Raw genomic sequence first — 19,222 nt, 5'->3', positions numbered from 1 at the left:
CTGCATGTCTGTCAATGGCAGTAGTGAAACCACAAAAGTAAGATTCTTTTCTTTTAAATGTTACAAACAGTGCTTTATCATATCAATACTCCAGCTGAGATACCTTCTGCCATTGAAGGAAACGACAAAGAGAAGATGGCTTTTCAGCTGATTTTTTTTTTCTTTTAGTATAACTTTGCTGACCTTGTTTCATTCTTTGAACATAGTGCACATCCAAAACATTATGGGCACAGAATATCTGTACTGCAGCAGACACTGTGCTCCACATAAATGGACAGCGTCAAACAATAGGTTTTATTGCTGTTTCTTTATTAAATGCAGATTACATGAAGGGATGAAGTATAGAGGTTTCAAATACATGAAAGTTAGGAAATAGTTCTTATATCCCGCAGTCAGAAGCCAACAAAACATAACAACTAACAACTATAAGGACATCAAGATAGTGAAATTCAGCATGGGAATATCTGTGTGGGAGTATCATTATTACCAGTAAGATGAAGCTGTTTTAAAAGTATATTTCAAAACTAGATTTTGCTATGCAAGCACAAAGTAGGAATTTGCTTGGTCAAAAGCCAGTCTATAAGTCTCCCCCTATGGTTTTCTTTATCCACTGAACATATTCCTTTGTGAGGCGAGTGTAGACACCAGGGGCACCAATGGCACCACACTTATTTTTTTTCCCAAAAGAGGTGATGCCTCTCATCACATTTTTACATATTAAAGGTCCACCTGAATCCCCCTGGAAAAGAAAGGACAAAAATTGTTATTCAGATTTATAAAAGTGAAAAAATCCTTCCCTTACATAAAACTTAGTCCAGCTCCACAGTGGAAATAAAAACATAGACAGTGCTAGTGTTTTCTTTTTCTTGTTTTCTCCTTAGAAGATTAGCTTTTCACTTTTCATTAGCAAAAGGAAAACAAAACAAAACAAAAACAAAACAACAACAAAAAAGAATTCAATGTGATCTTTCAAGTGAGATTTATATGGAATAAATTTAATTCAGTGTCAAGGTATAGCAGGTCCTAATAAATGCGAAAAGAAAAAAATGGACACTTTCCTCTTGAAAGGCACAAAGTGTCTAGAAATTGCTACTTTTTTTTTTTTTTTTTTAAGTATTGTTACTTCAGTATTTAATTCTTATTTAATTCTTTTAAAATGTGGTAGTTCTTACAAAGTTTTGCATTTGACGTGGCATCCAGTCATATTTTATTATTTTTTTTTTTTTTTTAGCAAAATCTGTTCCAGAACCCTCTGGTGTCAGGGAAGCTGTTTCATTGAATTTAGCTGCTTGAGAAATGGCTTGTAGAGACTTTTTTTTAAAAAAACATTTGAATGCAGAAAAGAACAGCTATCTGCCTTGCCTGGATTAAAACAACATACGTGACAATGAATTTTTGATTTTAAACTAGAAGAAAAAGCCCTGATAAATTCTCTCAGTTTTAGGATCATTCCTTTTTGAGCTGAGGATAGGCAGATCCTATGTCTGTAGATGCTAGTATTTTATTTTATTTTTAATATAACCTATGTGTATATGGGATTATATATGTAAATATACTTACCCGACATGAGTCCCTTCTGCCTTTCTCAGACCCTGCACATATCATCCTGTCTGTTATAGTAGGCTTGTTCCCATAATATTTTGCACTATTGCAAGTTTCTCTGCTGATGATAGTGACGTTGACTTCCCTCAGGGTTTCAGAAGACTTTCTGAGATTATTTTGAGTTTGTCCCCATCCTGCTACTCTACAAACAGTTCCTGGCTTGGGATCATCACCTGAGGTAGGCAGGCGAATGGGTTTCACGGCTTTATTAAGTTTTGCTCTTCTATTAAGCTGTGGAAGATATAGCAAATAGTTTTTATGTTCAACAGAGACACCTGAAAGTTAGATCTATCCCATTATGGCAATTAATGATTACTGCAACCTGTCTTTCAGATACATCAATTGATTGTGAGGGGATTTATGTAATCAGTGAGGTAATATAATGAAGAAAATGAGTATATATTGTCTTATGAAAACCCATTCAATGTCTGCTGAAACATTACATCTGAAAAGACCTTATTTCCTTTCCCTGGCACTCATATCATTGGGGGGTACCTAAGAAGAGGGAATCTGGGCCTGTTTGCCTAGAGCAAAATAACAGCAATAAGTGAAGCTGGCAAAAAAGAGAATCAGAGTTGAGAAATTTTTAATGGAACGGTTTTTTAGTCAGAACATAACGGTTTTTAGACAATTTATTTTTACATTTGAAGCATGCTGCTTTCTGTGAATGAAATTCACATGCTTCTTTATTATTCCATGGAAAAGCCAGGAATTGCAATATGTAGGCCAAGCTGCAGAATTTTTCTGCTTTGAGTATTGGAGGAAATGTTGAGTGCCTTAGTCCCCATTGCATCCCCAGTTCCCCAGTCAGCTGGATTTGCAGAAACAGTTATCAGAAACTCCTGTGCTTGATTTCCCTTCCTCACAAGAAGGAGGAAACTGGTGCATCATAGGAGATGCATATTCCTTGAGTGACGTGTAAGTAAGTACATACCTGCAGCAGCATAAGGTCATGATCCAAACGATCGGGCCAGTAGCATGGATAGCGAATTAGTTTTGCAATCTTAAAAACCTGTTTTTCTTTTTCTTTTCTTTTTATTGAATGAGCTCCAAGAACAACTTCATCCTTGCTGTTATCCCTGAGGAGAAAGACAACATGGTTATTTGGATTCATTTGTTGCAAGTCCATAATTCATTGCTGATAAATGTGGTGCTGTAAATCTCTTTTCTCATGCCTGAAAAGCAGGAGTAATTCAGAAAAATGTAAAAAATTACGCGGTTTTACAAGTAGTTAATGAAAGTGTCTCATTGAATCACAACTGATGCTATTCTACCTTCCATTTGCCAGGAACAGGCAGGGTTGAGGTATACACCATATAGCGGCCATATCTTGATACCACTGATTTTGGGCCCTGTGCTGCCTGGGTAGTAGAGATCTCCTTGTCTGGTGGCAGGAGAAATGGATAGGAGCCTCTGATGTCTGCAGAGCCCAGCAATTCACTGCTCCTGGGCAGGCTGCTGACAGAGCCTGTGTGAGGTCTGGCTCAGCAGCAGCTCCAGTGCTCCCAGCAGAGGCAATGGGTGGGATGTGAGATTTGAACCTCGCATCTCTCCTGGCAGGGAGAATGCGCTGGGCCAAATAGCCGTGTACGGCGTGAGTCAGACAGGAGGGAGCAACGCATCCAGTAAAGCAGAGGTTTCTAAGTGATTCCTGTCATCTGTCTGGAGAATGTTTTGCTCCTTTGTAATTGCATGTTGTCTTTCTGTGCTGCCCAGTGTGTCTTCTGCGGAATAAAATGACAGGAATTTGTTTCTGTTTTCTGAGCAGCTATTTAGACTGGCCAGTGCTCTCGCCAAGTGACTGAGAAAACAGGCATGGGTCTTTCTGCCAGATTTACCACTTCAGTGTTGGTATTCTGTGCTTGCCTGCAGCTAGAAACTCAGAAATGTCTCTTTAGAAACAAGAAAGAACAGTATACCTTGTTTCAGTATTTTTTACTCACCTAAGCACAGTTGTCAATATAATTTTTAAACATAGCAGTCAGAACATGATCATGATCAACCTACCTGCACACAACCACCAGCAATATGATCTTTTCTTCTCAAACAGAGAAAACAAATACTCACTAATGACAATCGCCAAATCGGAGCAAAAACTTACAAAGGACAGTGGGCAGCTGTTAACACCCAGTTTGGCTTGATCAAAGCTCCTCCACAAATAACTTCTGTTTTGTTTCTTATGATTAGGGTCATAAACGGTCTTGAGTGTGGTTTTACTTCATCTCCTCCAATTATTTCCACACATAAACCTAAAAATAAAAATAAGCCACAATACACACAGTTGGGCTAACAAATACTGACAGACACTGCAGTCTCCTGGAAAAGAACATTTTATGTAATCACAGAGTACGCAGACACACAGGTATGTATGTGTGTCACAATGCTGGTCTTCAGGCTAGATTTCTAAGATTGCTCAGCAGTGCTACTTCTGTATGTTTCAGTAGGACCAAAATTAAGTCAGTGCTGTGACAAAAAGAAAACAAACAAAGAAAAACAACCCCAAACCCACCACAACATTATTGATCTTGCACAGATTTATTTTCCTGATGTTCATGGCAATGGTTAAGTTCTTAGCTGTCATTGTAAGAACCCCAAATCTGACTCCAGATAAATGTTGTGCATTATCTGTCCTACACAGACTCTTGGGAACTGGGCTGTATATGGTAAGTAACATCACATGAACGTTTTTGTCAGAAAAGCAGAAAACCAAGCAAATCATATAAGTGCATGCCTGTAGAGAGAAAGATCAAAAAAAATCATGTTAATTTCTCTGTATTTAAGCTCAAAGAGATACAAAGGTTTCTATTATTGTAAGAACCACAATAACAATTGCAACTACTTTCTTTATGCTAATGCACGTTTGCTTAAGTGGAACTGCATGCATCAGCATTTGCCTTCAAAAACGTCTAAGTTTGTACTTACCTCCAGGAATTACTAGGAGGATGACAGCAGCAGAGGTCGACAAGGTAAAGAAAGCTCCCATGGTTACTAGCTGCTGTTCTCCTCTGTTCACTATGCAATATATAGCAAAACAAAGAGGATGTGGGTTTTGTTTTTCCTCTTAAGGGTATTTGACATTTGTAACTGTGAAAAAAAGAAAAGCCTCCCCAACAACATAGCTCGCAGTGGAGGTGCGAGTGAGAAGTTGCGTCATCTGTTGTGGTGTGAAGACAAAATCTCCTTTCTTTCACGTTCCTTCTGTAGCATTACTGGACAGTTAATATGAGCATCAGAGCGAATCTTTGCAAGCCACTACAAATCAAGTTACACAGTGGAACTTGTCTTACCTAAATTTCAGCTTGATTCAGTTGCCCACATGAAGATGTTTAGTTCCAGTCTAGACACCTCCGGGTAGTCTAGAGTGAGGACCTGGAGGATAAAAAATTCATAGGGGTCTGCTGATCTGAGACAGACCATATCAGTCAGCCCCAGCTCACAGGCCTCATCATCTGTAGTTTAAGCTTGCAAGGAAATTTCTGAAGTCTGCCTAGTCAATATACTGAAGAAATGCTGCAGAGACATTCAGTGGATGTCTTGGTTTTAGTTAGGATAGAGTTAATTTTCCTCTTAGGAGCTTGTAGTTTGCTATGTTTTGGATTTAGGATGAGAATAACATTGATAATGCACTGATGTTTTAATTGTTGCAGAGCAGTGCTTACACCAAGCCAAGGACTTTTCAGCTTCTCACTCTGTCCTGCCAGCGGGCAGGCTGGGGGTGCAGCAAGAGCTGGGAGGGGACAGAGCCAGGACAGGTGACCCAAACTGCCCAAAGGGGTATTCCATACCATTTGGGGTCATGCTGAACAACATATTGGGGGGGCTAGCTGGGATATGGTGGGACCGGCTGATCGGGGTTAGGCTGGGCTTCGGTCAGTGGGTGGTGAGCAAGTGTATTGTGCATCACTTGTTTTATCATATTATTATTATTATTATTATTATTATTATTATTATTATTATTATTATTATTATTTGTCCTAATAAACTGTCTCTATCTCAACTCACAGGTTTCAGTTTTCTCGTTTCACACCCCCATCCTTGAGAGGGAGGGGGGTAGGTGAGTGAACGGCTGTGTTGTGTTTAGCTGCTGGCCGGGTTAAACCACAGCAGTCCTTTTGGCACCCAACGTGGGGCGCGAAGGGTTGAGGCAATGACAGATCTGACCAGAGTTTGTTAAAACAAGATTCTGATAAGCATTACTTCGGTTTAATAGTTACTAATCACAATGCCGATTTTTGTGATCTCAAGTCTGCTGTGCCTGTTTTCTGAATTGAGTTATATAGCACATTACTTAGTGTGTGTGTTCCCTGTCATGTTGATTATCACTTTTGGGGTTTTGTACAGGGTTATTATTTTGCTGTAGTATGTAATACTGGCTTACGATATGATAAAATTACCAGCCATGAGACTAATCTGGTATTTGTACTCAGCATTGTCATCCACTCCATACTTTGGGAACCCTACCTCAGAAACTATTAATAATTACACCTTTCATGCTTTTTCTTCAGGGAGCCAATCTATGGAGGGGTCAGGGGAAGATGTTTTTTCCCGTTTGTTCACTCTTCCTTTTTTCTCCTCCAGGAGAGTTGTGGTAGCTTTCCAAAACTTTGAATATTCTTGGGGTGTTCAGACCAGCATGTTCTCACTGTTACGTCTCCTGAATGCACTTCAGGTTTTGTCCAAGGTTACACAAATACTTAAGAGTGTCATCCAGAGATCTGTCCTGAGGCAGGATAGTTATGAGTCGCAGGGAGAGTGGGAGGATATGGGCAGGAATCCAGAGCAGTGGGCACCTGCAGTGCTTTGGAAATTTACCTCCGAACAACTGAAAAATCCTAAAAAAGTGGTAGAGTGCTTGAAAAAGGTGTGGCATCACCCTGGCAGTACCAGACATACAGAAATCACTCTAACGTGCTGGGGCTTGGCCTATGCTTACCAAGCTGCACCCAATGCCAATATAACCCCAGTGATAGACCTGGTGGCCACTTCAACTTCTGAGACAGGCCCAGTGGCCACTCCAAGCCTTAAAATGGGCCCCACGGCTGAGCCAGGGAAACAAACTGTACTAGTATCAGTTGCACCCATAACCAAGGTGAAAAAATGGTATAGAGAGTCAGGTCGTTGAGAACACAGAGAGTCTTCTGCTAGGTCTAGGTGTAGAGAAGGTGAGGCCGAGCCATCAGAGGAACAGGAGGATGAAGATGAGGATGTCGCAAAAACAACAGTATCTAGCCAAAACCTATCCGAGTTTGAGCTACAAGATATATGAAAAGCTTTCAGTCACTGTATAGGTGAGCAGCTTGTCACCTGGCCTCTCTGGTGCTGGGACACTGGAGCCACTTGTGTGGAATTAGAGAGTGGGGAAGCCAGGTGGCTGGGATCCCTTGCTAGAGACGCAGGCATTGACAAAGCAAATGGAGATGGAGCACGATCTCACAGCCTCTGGAGGCATCTCCTGTCAGCTGTGAGGGAAAGGTATCCCTTCAAGGAAGAACTTGTATGTCTACCAGGCAAGTGGACCACTGTGGAGATGGGAATCTAGTACCTGAGGGAATTAGCTGTACGGGAGGTGATTTATGAGGACCCAGACCTCGGACAAACATCCACAGATCCAGATGAAATCAAGTGTACACGACCCATGTGGCAGAAGTTTGTACGGAGGGAGCTACTGCGGGAGAAGGTGAATCGAGTCAGTTTGCAGAAGTGAAAGCCATTCAACTGGCTTTAGATATTGCTGAACAAGGAAAGTGGCCAGTTCTCTATCTTTACACTGATTCATGGATGGTAGCAAATGCCCTGTGGAAGTGATTACAGCAATGGAAGCAGAACAACTGGCTGCGCAGGGGCAAACCCATCTGGGCTGCTGCATTGTGGCAAGATATTGCTGCCTGGGTGGAGAACCTGGTTGTAAAGGTATGCCACATAGATGCTCATGTGCCAAAGAATTGGGCTACTGAAGAACATCAGAACAATGGGCAGGTGGATCAGGCTGCTAAGATTGAAGTGGCTCATGTGGACTTGGACTGGCAACATAAAGGTGAGTTATTTATAGCCCGATGGGCCCATGACACCTCGGGCCATCAGGACAGAGGTGCAACAAACAGATGGGCTCGTGATCGAGGGGTGGACCTGACCACGGACGCTATAGCACAGGTTATTCATGACTGTGAAACATGTGCTGCAATCAAGCAAGCCAAACAGTCAAAGCCTCTTTGGTATGGAGGACGATGGCTGAAATATAAATATGGAGAGGCCTGGCAGATTGATTACATCCCACTCCCTCACACCCGCAACAGCAAGTGCCATGTAATTACAATGGTGGAAGCAACCACTGGATGGCTGGAAACATATCCTGTGCCTCATGCCACCGCCCGGAACACTATCCTGGGCCTTGAAAAGCAAGTCCTATGGCGACATGGCACCCCAGAAAGAATTGAGTCAGACAATGGGACTCATTTCTGAAACAACCTTATAGACCCTTGGGCCAAAGAGCATGGTATTGAGTGGGCGTATCACATATCCTATCATGCACCAGCCTGCGGGAAAGTTGAACGATACAATGGACTGTTAAAGACTACACTGAAAGCAATGGGTGCTGGGACATTCAAAAATTGGGATACGCATTTGGTAAAGGCCACCTGGTTAGTCAATACTAGGGGATCTGCCAACCGAGCTGGACCTGCACAACCAAACCTGTTATGTACTGCAGAAGGGGATAAGGATCCTGCAGTGCATGTAAGAAACATGCTGGGGAAGACAGTCTGGGCTACTCCTGCCTCAGGAAAAGGCAAAACCATTTGTGGGATTGCTTTTGCTCAGGGACCTGGGTGCACTTGGTGGGCAATGCAAAAGAATTGGGAGGTCCAATGTGCACCTTAAGAGGATTTAATACTGGGTAAGAATAGCCCATGAGTAGAATTGTATTATGTTAATTATTATATAATATGGTATGTCATCACTACCATGATTCCTATATGTCAATTTCCTATTAATGGTATCGCTGTAACAACCATGCAGATACAGATGAATGAATTTTGATAGAATTGGACAAGCAAAGTGATGTGATGGAATGAGGACGGACTTCAACGTGTGACAATCCAACGTCACACACCATCTCTTCTGCCCTGAAAGACTGTGATGACAGATGGAGCCTGAAGTCAGTCATGGACTATGCAAACTCAGTGGACATTCTGTATACTATAAATGAAAATGTTGGTCAACTGGAATGTATTGGAAAGGGTGTAACCTGAGCATGACATAATTCATACGGAATAAGGGGTGGATATATGTCCTGGTTTTAGCTAGGATAGAATTAATTTTCCTCCTAGTAGCTGGTAGGGTGCTATGTTTTGGATTTAGGCTGAGAAGAGTGCTGATAACGTGCTGCTGTTTTAATTATTTCAGAGTAGTGATAACACCAAGCCAAGGACTTTTCAGCTTCTCGCTCTGTCCTGCCAGCGGGCAGGCTGGGGGTGCAGCAAGAGCTGGGAGGGGACAGAGCCAGGACAGGTGACCCAAACTGCCCAAAGGGGTATTCCATACCATTTGGGGTCATGCTGAACAACATATAGGGGTGGCTAGCCGCGGGGAGGAGGGCTGGACTGCACAGGATTAGGCTGGGCATTGGTCAGCGGGTGGTGAGCAATTGCATCATGCATCACTCTTATTGTACATATTATTATTATTATTATTATTATTATTATTATTATTATTATTATTATTATTATTATTATTATTATTATTATTATTATTATTATTATTATTATTATTATTATTATTATTATTATTATTATATTTTCTGTCCTAATAAACTGTCTCTATCTCAACCCACAGGCTTCAGTTTTCTTGTTTCTCTCCCCCATCCTTGAGAGGGAGGGGGGTAGGTGAGTGAACAGCTGTGTGGTGTTTAGCTGCTGGCCGGGTTAAACCACAGCAGTGGATCAGCTGCTAGAGGCCTGTTTATCTTAGCTGAATCACTTTTCAGGCTCTGCTAACTATGACCATTAAATTTCCACTGGACTTAAACCAGCTGTTGGTGATTTCTCTGAAGAAGGTAGAAGCAGAGCTAGTTTTAGAGATAACTGACTGCTGTAGACCTTTGGAGAAACTGTAAGCTATGTGACACAGTGACAGGTCCATACACTGCAACCCATGTCAAGCTTTTAATTTTCTTTCAGTTTTCTCCTCACTACCCGTACACCCCTGGTAACTATCAGCAGTTCAAGCACTGTTAGCATTCCTTTTTTCAGTGTTATCCTGAACATGGTATCACCAAGTGACATAGGTACCATTCTTTCATTCATCACTTAAAACTAGGTGATAAAGTCTGACTTTATGCCATTTTAATAGGCAGTTTTAAAATACCTTCTTAAATCCAGACCTGTTTAAACTCATACATCTACAGGGATTAATCCTCACATATTCTTGTATGAGGTGCAATATGTAGAGAAATGAGGTTTTATATATATCATCTTCTTGTTACCTGGTCTGTTTTCAGGAAAAGACTAATTGTGAAGTTTGCAAAAGAGATAAAGGATAGTAAAAAGGGTTTGTCTAAGTATATAAACAGTAAAAGGAATACTAGGGATAATGTGGATCCCTGGCTGAATGAGGGGGGTGTCCTGGTAACGGGACACACCAAGAAGGCAGAGATACTAAATGCTTTCTTTGCTTCAGTCTTTGCTTCAAGGACTCCCCCCCGGGACTCCTGGACCCTGGAGGGAGGAGAAAGGGCCTGGGAAATGGAGAGCTCCCACTGGTTGACAAGGGAGTGAGTTGGGACCATTTGATTGGGATCAGTGCAAACAAATCCATGGGCCCCGAAGGAATGCATCCACGTGTGCTAAGGGAGTTAGTGGAGGTGATTGCCAAACCACTCTCTATCATCTTTGAAATGTCCTGAAGAACTGGAGAGGTGCATGAAGTCTGGAGGATAGCCAGTGTCACTCCAGTCCTCAAGAAGAGCTTGAAAGAGGATCCGGGAAACTACAGGCCACTCAGTCTCACCTCTGTCCCTGGAAAGGTGTTGGGACAGCTTGTTCTGGAAGCCATCTCCAAGCAATTGGAAGAGAAGAAGGTTACGAGGAGTAGCCAGCATGGATTCACCAAGGGGAAGTCATGCTCGACCAACCTCGTTGCCTTCTATGATGGCATCACCAGCTGGGTAGATGAGGGGAGAGCGGTGGATGTCATCTACCTTGACTTCAGCAAGGCTTTGATGCTGTCTCCCATGACATCCTGATAGCAAAGCTGAGACAGTGTGGGATAGAAGAGTGGACAATAAGGTGGGTTGAGAACTGGCTGACTGGCCGAGCTCAGAGGGTGCTGATTGGTGGCACAGAGTCTGGCTGGAGACCTGTAATTAGTGGTGTTCCCCAGGGGTCGGTGCTGGGTCTGGTCTTGTTCAACATCCTCATTGATGACCTTGACGAAGGAATAGTGTCTGCCCTCAGCAAGTATGCTGATGACACAAAGCTGGGAGGAGTGGCTGACACGCCAGAAGGCTGTGCTGCCATTCAGCGAGACCTGGACCGGCTGGAGAGATGGGCAGGAAAAAACTAAATGAGATTTAATAAGAGCAAGTGTTGAGTCCTGCACCTGGGAAGGAACAACCACATGCATCAGTACAGGCTGGGGGGCGACCTGCTGGAGAGGAGCTCTGAGGAGCCTCGAGCTTAGGGGTCCTGGTGGATGACAGGTTGGCCATGAGCCAGCACTGTGCCCTTGTGGCCAAGAGGGCTAATGGGATCCTGGCATGCATTAAAAGGAGCATGGCCAGCAGGTCAAGGGAGGTGATCCTCCCCCTCTACTCTGCCCTGGTCAGGCCACACCTGGAGTACTGTGTCCAGTTCTGGGCTTCCCGGTACAAAAGCCAGGGATCTCCTGGAAAGAGTCCAGCGGAGGGCCACAGAGATGAACAGGGCCTGGAGCATCTTCCCTATGTGGAAAGGCTGAGAGACCTGGGTCTGTTCAGCCTGGAGAAGAGAAGACTGAGAGGGGATCTCATCAATGTGTATAAATACCTGAGGGGTGGGAGACAGAGGGATTTGGCCAACCTCTTTTCAGTGGTTTGTGGGGACAGGGCAAGGGGCAATGGCCACAAAATGGAGCACGGGAAGTTCCGCACCAACATGTGAAAGAACTTCTTCACGGTGAGGGTGACGGAGCACTGGGACAGGCTGCGCAGGGAGGTTGTGGAGTCTCCTTCTCTGGAGATATTCAAGGCCTGTCTGGATGCCTACCTGGGCAGCCTGCTCTAGGGAACCTGCTTTGGCAGGGGGGTTGGACCTGATGATCTTTTGAGGTCCTTTCCAACCCCTTCAATTCTGTGATTCTGTGATACTCAGATAAATGCTGCATTGGTTTATGTAGTGCATTTTATACCTGTTAGTTTCTCCCAGCTCATAATGAGTGGAAATTTTTGCCTGTCAAAAAGTTATCGGCTGATTTTCCTTAACTGCTACATCTGATCTTAACTACTACTGAAATACATAAACTCCTATGGGCTGCATCCCATTGTGGTGGATCTGTATTCAGATTTTCCACTGCTGGAAAGGATGCTTACAGTAACTTCCAGACAAGAGGTAGAAGGAGACCAAAGAGGAAGCAGTAAGATGAAGAAAATTATGAAAGGAGGACAGTGAAAAAGGTGGGTGAAGTGTAAAGTAAAGAAGTAAGACTTATTTTTGTGAATTGGCAACAGTCTTTTGGGTGTTACTTTGGGTCTCTGTAAGAGTCAGTGGCCAAGTTGTACTCCCAGTTTCACTGATGAAGTCTTCCTTGGCTGAGAAACCTCCTCACTGCTTTGCCTTGTTTCTGTGCTTATGCATACTCCTGTGTCTGTGCACGTGCCTGTTTGTGTTTACAGCCCATGGGCCAAACATACATAATCACTTTTTAGGAATAACAGTAAGGTATGTTAGAAATTATGTTTGTGTAATATTTGTAAGGGACAGAAAACGTAAAAGAAGATGAAGACGTTCAGCATCAGAAATTTCAATAGAGATCCCCATAGCTTAAACCTTTCCCCCTTATTCCCCTTCCTTATTCTCTGTGACAAAACTGCTTTTTCTTCTCAACAAGATGTGAGGTGGAGGCAGTCCTGTAAAAAGTTTTAATCTCTACCTTTGTGTGTTGTGTTTATAAGTGATGTATACGTTCATGTTGAAAACAGCAACTGATTTTTAAAATTAAAATCATACAAGATTGCTCCACATTTTGAAAGTGCTCCGCTTTCTTTTAGCTAATGCCTATTTCCAATGAAACAAACTTATGGTGTTCATGGCATTGTAAATACCCAAGATTGTTAATATACAAATAGGGCGAAACATTTTTCACAGTAGGTCTGTTTGATTTTTGACAAGAGGTTGCTGAAGCACTCAGAAATTTCACTGCATGTCTGTCAATGGCAGTAGTGAAACCACAAAAGTACGATTCTTTTTTTGTTTTGTTTTTAAATGCTACAAACAGTGCTTTATCATATCAATACTCCAGCTGAGATACCTTCTGCCATTGAAGGAAACGACAAAGAGAAGATGGCTTTTCAGCTATTTTTTTTTTTTCTTTTAGTATAACTTTGCTGACCTTGTTTCATTCTTTGAACATAGTGCACATCCAAAACATTATGGGCACAGAATATCTGTACTGCAGCAGACACTGTGCTCCACATAAATGGACAGCTTCAAACAATAGGTTTTATTGCTGTTTCTTTATTAAATGCAGATTACATGAAGGGATGAGGTATAGAAAAATACATGAAAGTTAGGAAATAGTTCTTATATCCCGCAGTCAGAAGTTCAACTAAACAGTTGCTGAAAATTAATTTTCTGAAATTTGTCAGTCCTCTATACCTATATAATCAGGAGATCTTCTGCCAAATAACTAACAAGTTTTTCAGGTGTCTGGTGTTGTACCTAGCATCTCATTACCACTTAGGATTATTTGCAGAAGTCAAGATAGAGAAGAGAGCAGTATATACTCAATGTGCAGTGAGGACACAAACGGCTGGATGAGATTCTTGCTCAGATGTACTCATCCAGGTAGGGCTCAGTTTGAACATGCAACACAAGGACATTGGAAGCCTGAGTCACAGATAGACTCTATGGCAGTGTAAGCTACAAATGCTGTTCTAGCAGAGTGTTCTGTGTCCTGGTCCTATTAAAAAGACATCTGTCCTGAAAATAAATGTATGCTATTTCATCTATAAGGACATCAAGCTAGGAAATTCAGCATGGGAATAGCTGCATGGGAATATCATTATTACCAGTAAGATGAACCTGTTTTAAAAGTATATTTCAAAACTAGATTTTGCTATGCAAGTATGAAGTAGGAATTTGCTTGGTCAAAAGCCAGTCTATAAGTCTCCCCCTATGGTTTTCTTTATCCACTGAACATATTGCTTTGTGAGGCGAGTGTAGACACCAGGAGCACCAATAGCACCACACATATTTTTTTTCCCAAAAGAAGTGATGCCTCTCATCACATTTTTACATATTAAAGGTCCACCTGAATCCCCCTGGAAAAGAAAGGACAAAAATTGTTATTCAGACTTATAAAAGTGAAAAAATCCTTCCCTTACATAAAACTTAGTCCAGCTCCACAGTGGAAATAAAATCATAGACAGTGCTAGTGTTTTCTTTTTCTTGTTTTCTCATTAGAAGATAAGCTTTTAATTTTTCATTAGCCAAAGGAAAACAAAACAACAACAAAAAAAGAATTCAATGTGATCTTTCAAGTATGATTTAAATGGAATAAATTTAATCCAGTGCCAATGTATAGTGGGTCTTAATGAATGGGAAATGAAAAAAATGGACACTTTCTTCTTGAAAGACACCTTTAAAGATGTCTAGAAATTGCTACTCTTTTTTTTTTTTTTTTTTTTTTTTTTTTTTTGTAGTATTGTTACTTCAGTATTTAATTCTTATTTAATTCTTTTAAAATGTGGTAGTTCTTACAAAGTTTTGCATTTGACGTGGCATCCAGTCATATTTTATTTTTTTTTTTTAGCAAAATCTGTTCCAAAGCCCTCTGGTGTCAGAGAAGCTGTTCCATTGAATTTAGCTGCTTGAGAAAGGGCTTGTAGAGATTTTTCTATCAAAAAACATTTTAATACAGAAAAGAACAGCTATCTGCCTTGCCTGGATTAAAACAACATACGTGATGATGAATTTTTGATTTTAAACTAGAAGAAAAAGCCCTGATAAATTCTCTCAGTTTTAGGATCATTCCTTTTTGAGCTGAGGATAGGCAGATCCTATGTCTGTAGATGCTAGTATTTTATTTTATTTTTAATATAACCTATGTGTATATGGGATTATATATGTAAATATACTTACCCGACATGAGTCCGTTTTGCCTTTCTCAGACCCTGCACATATCATCCTGTCCGTTATAGTAGGCTTGTTCCCATAATATTTTGCACTATTGCAAGTTGCTCTGCGAATGACAGTGACGTTGACTTCCCTCAGGGTTTCAGAAAAGTCCTTGGATTCATTTGTAACTTTTCCCCATCCTGCTACTCTACAAACAGTTCCTGGCTTGGGATCATCACCTGAGGTAGGCAGGCGAATGGGTTTCACGGCTTTATTAAGTTTTGCTCTTCTATTAAGCTGTGGAAGATATAGCAAATAGTTTTTATGTTCAACAGAGACACCTGAAAGTTAGATCTATCCCATTATGGCAATTAATGATTACTGCAACCTGTCTTTCAGATACATCAATTGATTGTGAGGGGATTTATGTAATCAGTGAGGTAATATAATGAAGAAAATGAGTATATATTGTCTTATGAAAACCCATTCAATGTCTGCTGAAACATTACATCTGAAAAGACCTTATTTCCTTTCCCTGGCACTCATATCATTGGGGGGTACCTAAGAAGAGGGAATCTGGGCCTGTTTGCCTAGAGCAAAATAACAGCAATAAGTGAAGCTGGCAAAAAAGAAAATCAGAGTTGAGAAATTTTTAATGGAACGGTTTTTTAGTCAGAACATAATGGTTTTTAGACAATTTATTTTTACATTTGAAGCATGCTGCTTTCTGTGAATGAAATTCACATGCTTCTTTATTATTCCATGGAAAAGCCAGGAATTGCAATATGTAGGCCAAGCTGCAGAATTTTTCTGCTTTGAGTATTGGCATGCATTGCAGGAAATGTTGAGTGCCTTAGTCCCCATTGCATCCCCAGTTCCCCAGTCAGCTGGATTTGCAGAAACAGTTATCAGAAACTCCTGTGCTTGATTTCCCTTCCTCACAAGAAGGAGGAAACTGGTGCATCATAGGAGATGCATATTCCTTGAGTGACGTGTAAGTAAGTACATACCTGCAGCAGCATAAGGTCATGATCCCATCTTTCAGGCCAGTAGCATGGATGGCGAATTAGTTTTGCAATCTTAAAAACCTGTTTTTCTTTTTCTTTTCTTTTTCTTGAATGAGCTCCAAGAACAACTTCATCCTTGCTGTTATCCCTGAGGAGAAAGACAACATGGTTATTTGGATTCACTTGTTGCAAGTCCATAATTCGTTGCTGATAAATGTGGTGCTGTAAATTTCTTTTCTCATGCCTGAAAAGCAGGAGTAATTCAGAAAAATGTAAAAAATTACGCGGTTTTACAAGTAGTTAATGAAAGTGTCTCATTGAATCACAACTGATGCTATTCTACCTTCAATTTGCCAAGAGCAGACAGGGCTCAGGTACTTGACTGGGAACCTATCCCTGTTGTTTCCCTTGGGAGCTGGATGCCTGCAGCTGCCTAATGGGCGAAACCTGTCAGAGCAGGCTGGCCCTCAGATGCCTCTTCCTGCAGCAACCCAAACCCTCAGGACATGGTTGCTCCTGTTCCTGCAGCTGTTAAGGGCTGTGTGACTGTTCACTGAGCATCATTATGTTGATTACATCCTGCATTTTTTCTTCAGAGAGATCTCTTTTGGAATCACCATACAGTGGCCATATCTTGATACCACTGATTTTGGGCCCTATGCTGCCTGGGTAGTAGAGATCTCCTTGTCTGGTGGCAGGAGAAATGGATAGGAGCCTCTGATGTCTGCAGAGCCCAGCAATTCACTGCTCCTGGGCAGGCTGCTGACAGAGCCTGTGTGAGGTCTGGCTCAGCAGCAGCTCCAGTGCTCCCAGCAGAGGCAATGGGTGGGATGTGAGATTTGAACCTCGCATCTCTCCTGGCAGGGAGAATGTGCTGGGCCAAATAGCCGTGTACGGCGTGAGTCAGACAGGAGGGAGCAACGCATCCAGTAAAGCAGAGGTTTCTAAGTGATTCCTGTCATCTGTCTGGAGAATGTTTTGCTCCTTTGTAATTGCATGTTGTCTTTCTGTGCTGCCCAGTGTGTCTTCTGCAGAATAAAATGACAGGAATTTGTTTCTGTTTTCTGAGCAGCTATTTAGACTGGCCAGTGCTCTCGCCAAGTGACTGAGAAAACAGGCATGGGTCTTTCCGCCAGATTTACCACTTCAGTGTTGGTATTCTGTGCTTGCCTGCAGCTAGAAACTCAGAAATGTCTCTTTAGAAACAAGAAAGAACAGTATACCTTGTTTCAGTATTTTTTACTCACCTAAGCACAGTTGTCAATATAATTTTTAAACATAGCAGTCAGAACATGATCATGATCAACCTACCTGCACACAACCACCAGCAATATGATCTTTTCTTCTCAAACAGAGAAAACAAATACTCACTAATGACAATCGCCAAATCGGAGCAAAAACTTACAAAGGACAGTGGGCAGCTGTTAACACCCAGTTTGGCTTGATCAAAGCTCCTCCACAAATAACTTCTGTTTTGTTTCTTATGATTAGGGTCATAAACGGTCTTGAGTGTGGTTTTACTTCATCTCCTCCAATTATTTCCACACATAAACCTAAAAATAAAAATAAGCCACAATACACACAGTTGGGCTAACAAATACTGACAGACACTGCAGTCTCCTGGAAAAGAACATTTTATGTAATCACAGAGTACGCAGACACACAGGTATGTATGTGTGTCACAATGCTGGTCTTCAGGCTAGATTTCTAAGATTGCTCAGCAGTGCTACTTCTGTATGTTTCAGTAGGACCAAAATTAAGTCAGTGCTGTGACAAAAAGAAAACAAACAAAGAAAAACAACCCCAAACCCACCACAACATTATTGATCTTGCACAGATTTATTTTCCTGATGTTCATGGCAATGGTTAAGTTCTTAGCTGTCATTGTAAGAACCCCAAATCTGACTCCAGATAAATGTTGTGCATTATCTGTCCTACACAGACTCTTGGGAACTGGGCTGTATATGGTAAGTAACATCACATGAACGTTTTTGTCAGAAAAGCAGAAAACCAAGCAAATCATATAAGTGCATGCCTGTAGAGAGAAAGATCAAAAAAAATCATGTTAATTTCTCTGTATTTAAGCTCAAAGAGATACAAAGGTTTCTATTATTGTAAGAACCACAATAACAATTGCAACTACTTTCTTTATGCTAATGCACGTTTGCTTAAGTGGAACTGCATGCATCAGCATTTGCCTTCAAAAACGTCTAAGCTTGTACTTACCTCCAGGAATTACTAGGAGGATGACAGCAGCAGAGGTCGACAAGGTAAAGAAAGCTCCCATGGTTACTAGCTGCTGTTCTCCTCTGTTCACTATGCAATATATAGCAAAACAAAAAGGATGTGGGTTTTGTTTTTCCTCTTAAGGGTATTTGACATTTGTAACTGTGAAAAAAAGAAAAGCCTCCCCAACAACATAGCTCGCAGTGGAGGTGCGAGTGAGAAGTTGCGTCATCTGTTGTGGTGTGAAGACAAAATCTCCTTTCTTTCACATTCCTTCTGTAGCATTACTGGACAGTTAATATGAGCATCAGAGCGAATCTTTGCAAGCCACTACAAATCAAGTTACACAGTGGAACTTGTCTTACCTAAATTTCAGCTTGATTCAGTTGCCCACATGAAGATGTTTAGTTCCAGTCTAGACACCTCCGGGTAGTCTAGAGTGAGGACCTGGAGGATAAAAAATTCATAGGGGTCTGCTGATCTGAGACAGACCATATCAGTCAGCCCCAGCTCACAGGCCTCATCATCTGTAGTTTAAGCTTGCAAGGAAATTTCTGAAGTCTGCCTAGTCAATATACTGAAGAAATGCTGCAGAGATATTCAGTGCATCAGCTGCTAGAGGCCTGTTTATCTGAGCTGAATCACTTCTCAGGCTCTGCTAACTACAACCATTGGATCTCCACTGGATGAAAACTCAATAAGTCTTATTGGACTCACAGCTCCTCACTTCCTTCCTTTCCAAATATATACACAGATACAGCAATACCTTCCATCAAAAATTTAATTTAAAATATTAAAAAAATTTGGAATTTCTGATAGTTAGCTAAATCCAATGAATTGTCATTACTACACAGCCTGGAAGGTTTCATGATGACTTTAGCTGCACTGCATTCAGTCTGCAGAAAGCTTCTGCATGTTGGCTGTGTCACATCTTTGAGCTCAGCCTGACGTGCTTTTTACTCACATATGATCTTGGACAGACAGCTGGCTCAAATTTGCTATTTTCTTCCCTGGGCACAGGCTAGCTGTTGGTGATTTTTCTGAAGACGGTAGAAGCAGAGCTAGTTTTAGAGATAACAG

The 19,222-nt window shown here is 41.6% G+C and overlaps 2 protein-coding genes across 2 annotated transcripts; both read right to left on the bottom strand.

Annotated features, from left to right (window-relative positions):
* Positions 1 to 577: 577 nt before the first annotated feature.
* Positions 578 to 4,585, bottom strand: LOC311221269 (granzyme A-like; the record flags this gene model as incomplete). Its single annotated transcript, XM_084305135.1, has 5 exons — positions 578 to 739; positions 1,561 to 1,833; positions 2,537 to 2,681; positions 3,704 to 3,851; positions 4,525 to 4,585. The coding sequence occupies 5 exons, from the start codon at positions 4,583 to 4,585 to the stop codon at positions 578 to 580; spliced, it is 789 nt and encodes a 262-aa protein (XP_084161261.1).
* Positions 4,586 to 13,951: 9,366 nt separating this feature from the next.
* On the bottom strand, positions 13,952 to 18,203 carry LOC311221268 (granzyme A-like; the record flags this gene model as incomplete). Its single annotated transcript, XM_084305134.1, has 5 exons — positions 13,952 to 14,113; positions 14,934 to 15,206; positions 15,920 to 16,160; positions 17,322 to 17,469; positions 18,143 to 18,203. 5 exons carry the CDS (start codon positions 18,201 to 18,203, stop codon positions 13,952 to 13,954), a joined length of 885 nt encoding a protein of 294 aa, XP_084161260.1.
* Positions 18,204 to 19,222: the final 1,019 nt, after the last annotated feature.

The sequence above is a fragment of the Netta rufina genome, assembly GCF_964035555.1.
Source record: "Netta rufina genome assembly, chromosome: Z".
Lineage (NCBI taxonomy): Eukaryota > Metazoa > Chordata > Aves > Anseriformes > Anatidae > Netta > Netta rufina.
Note: the sequence above shows the minus strand (reverse complement) of the source record. Positions and strands in the feature narration are given on the sequence as shown.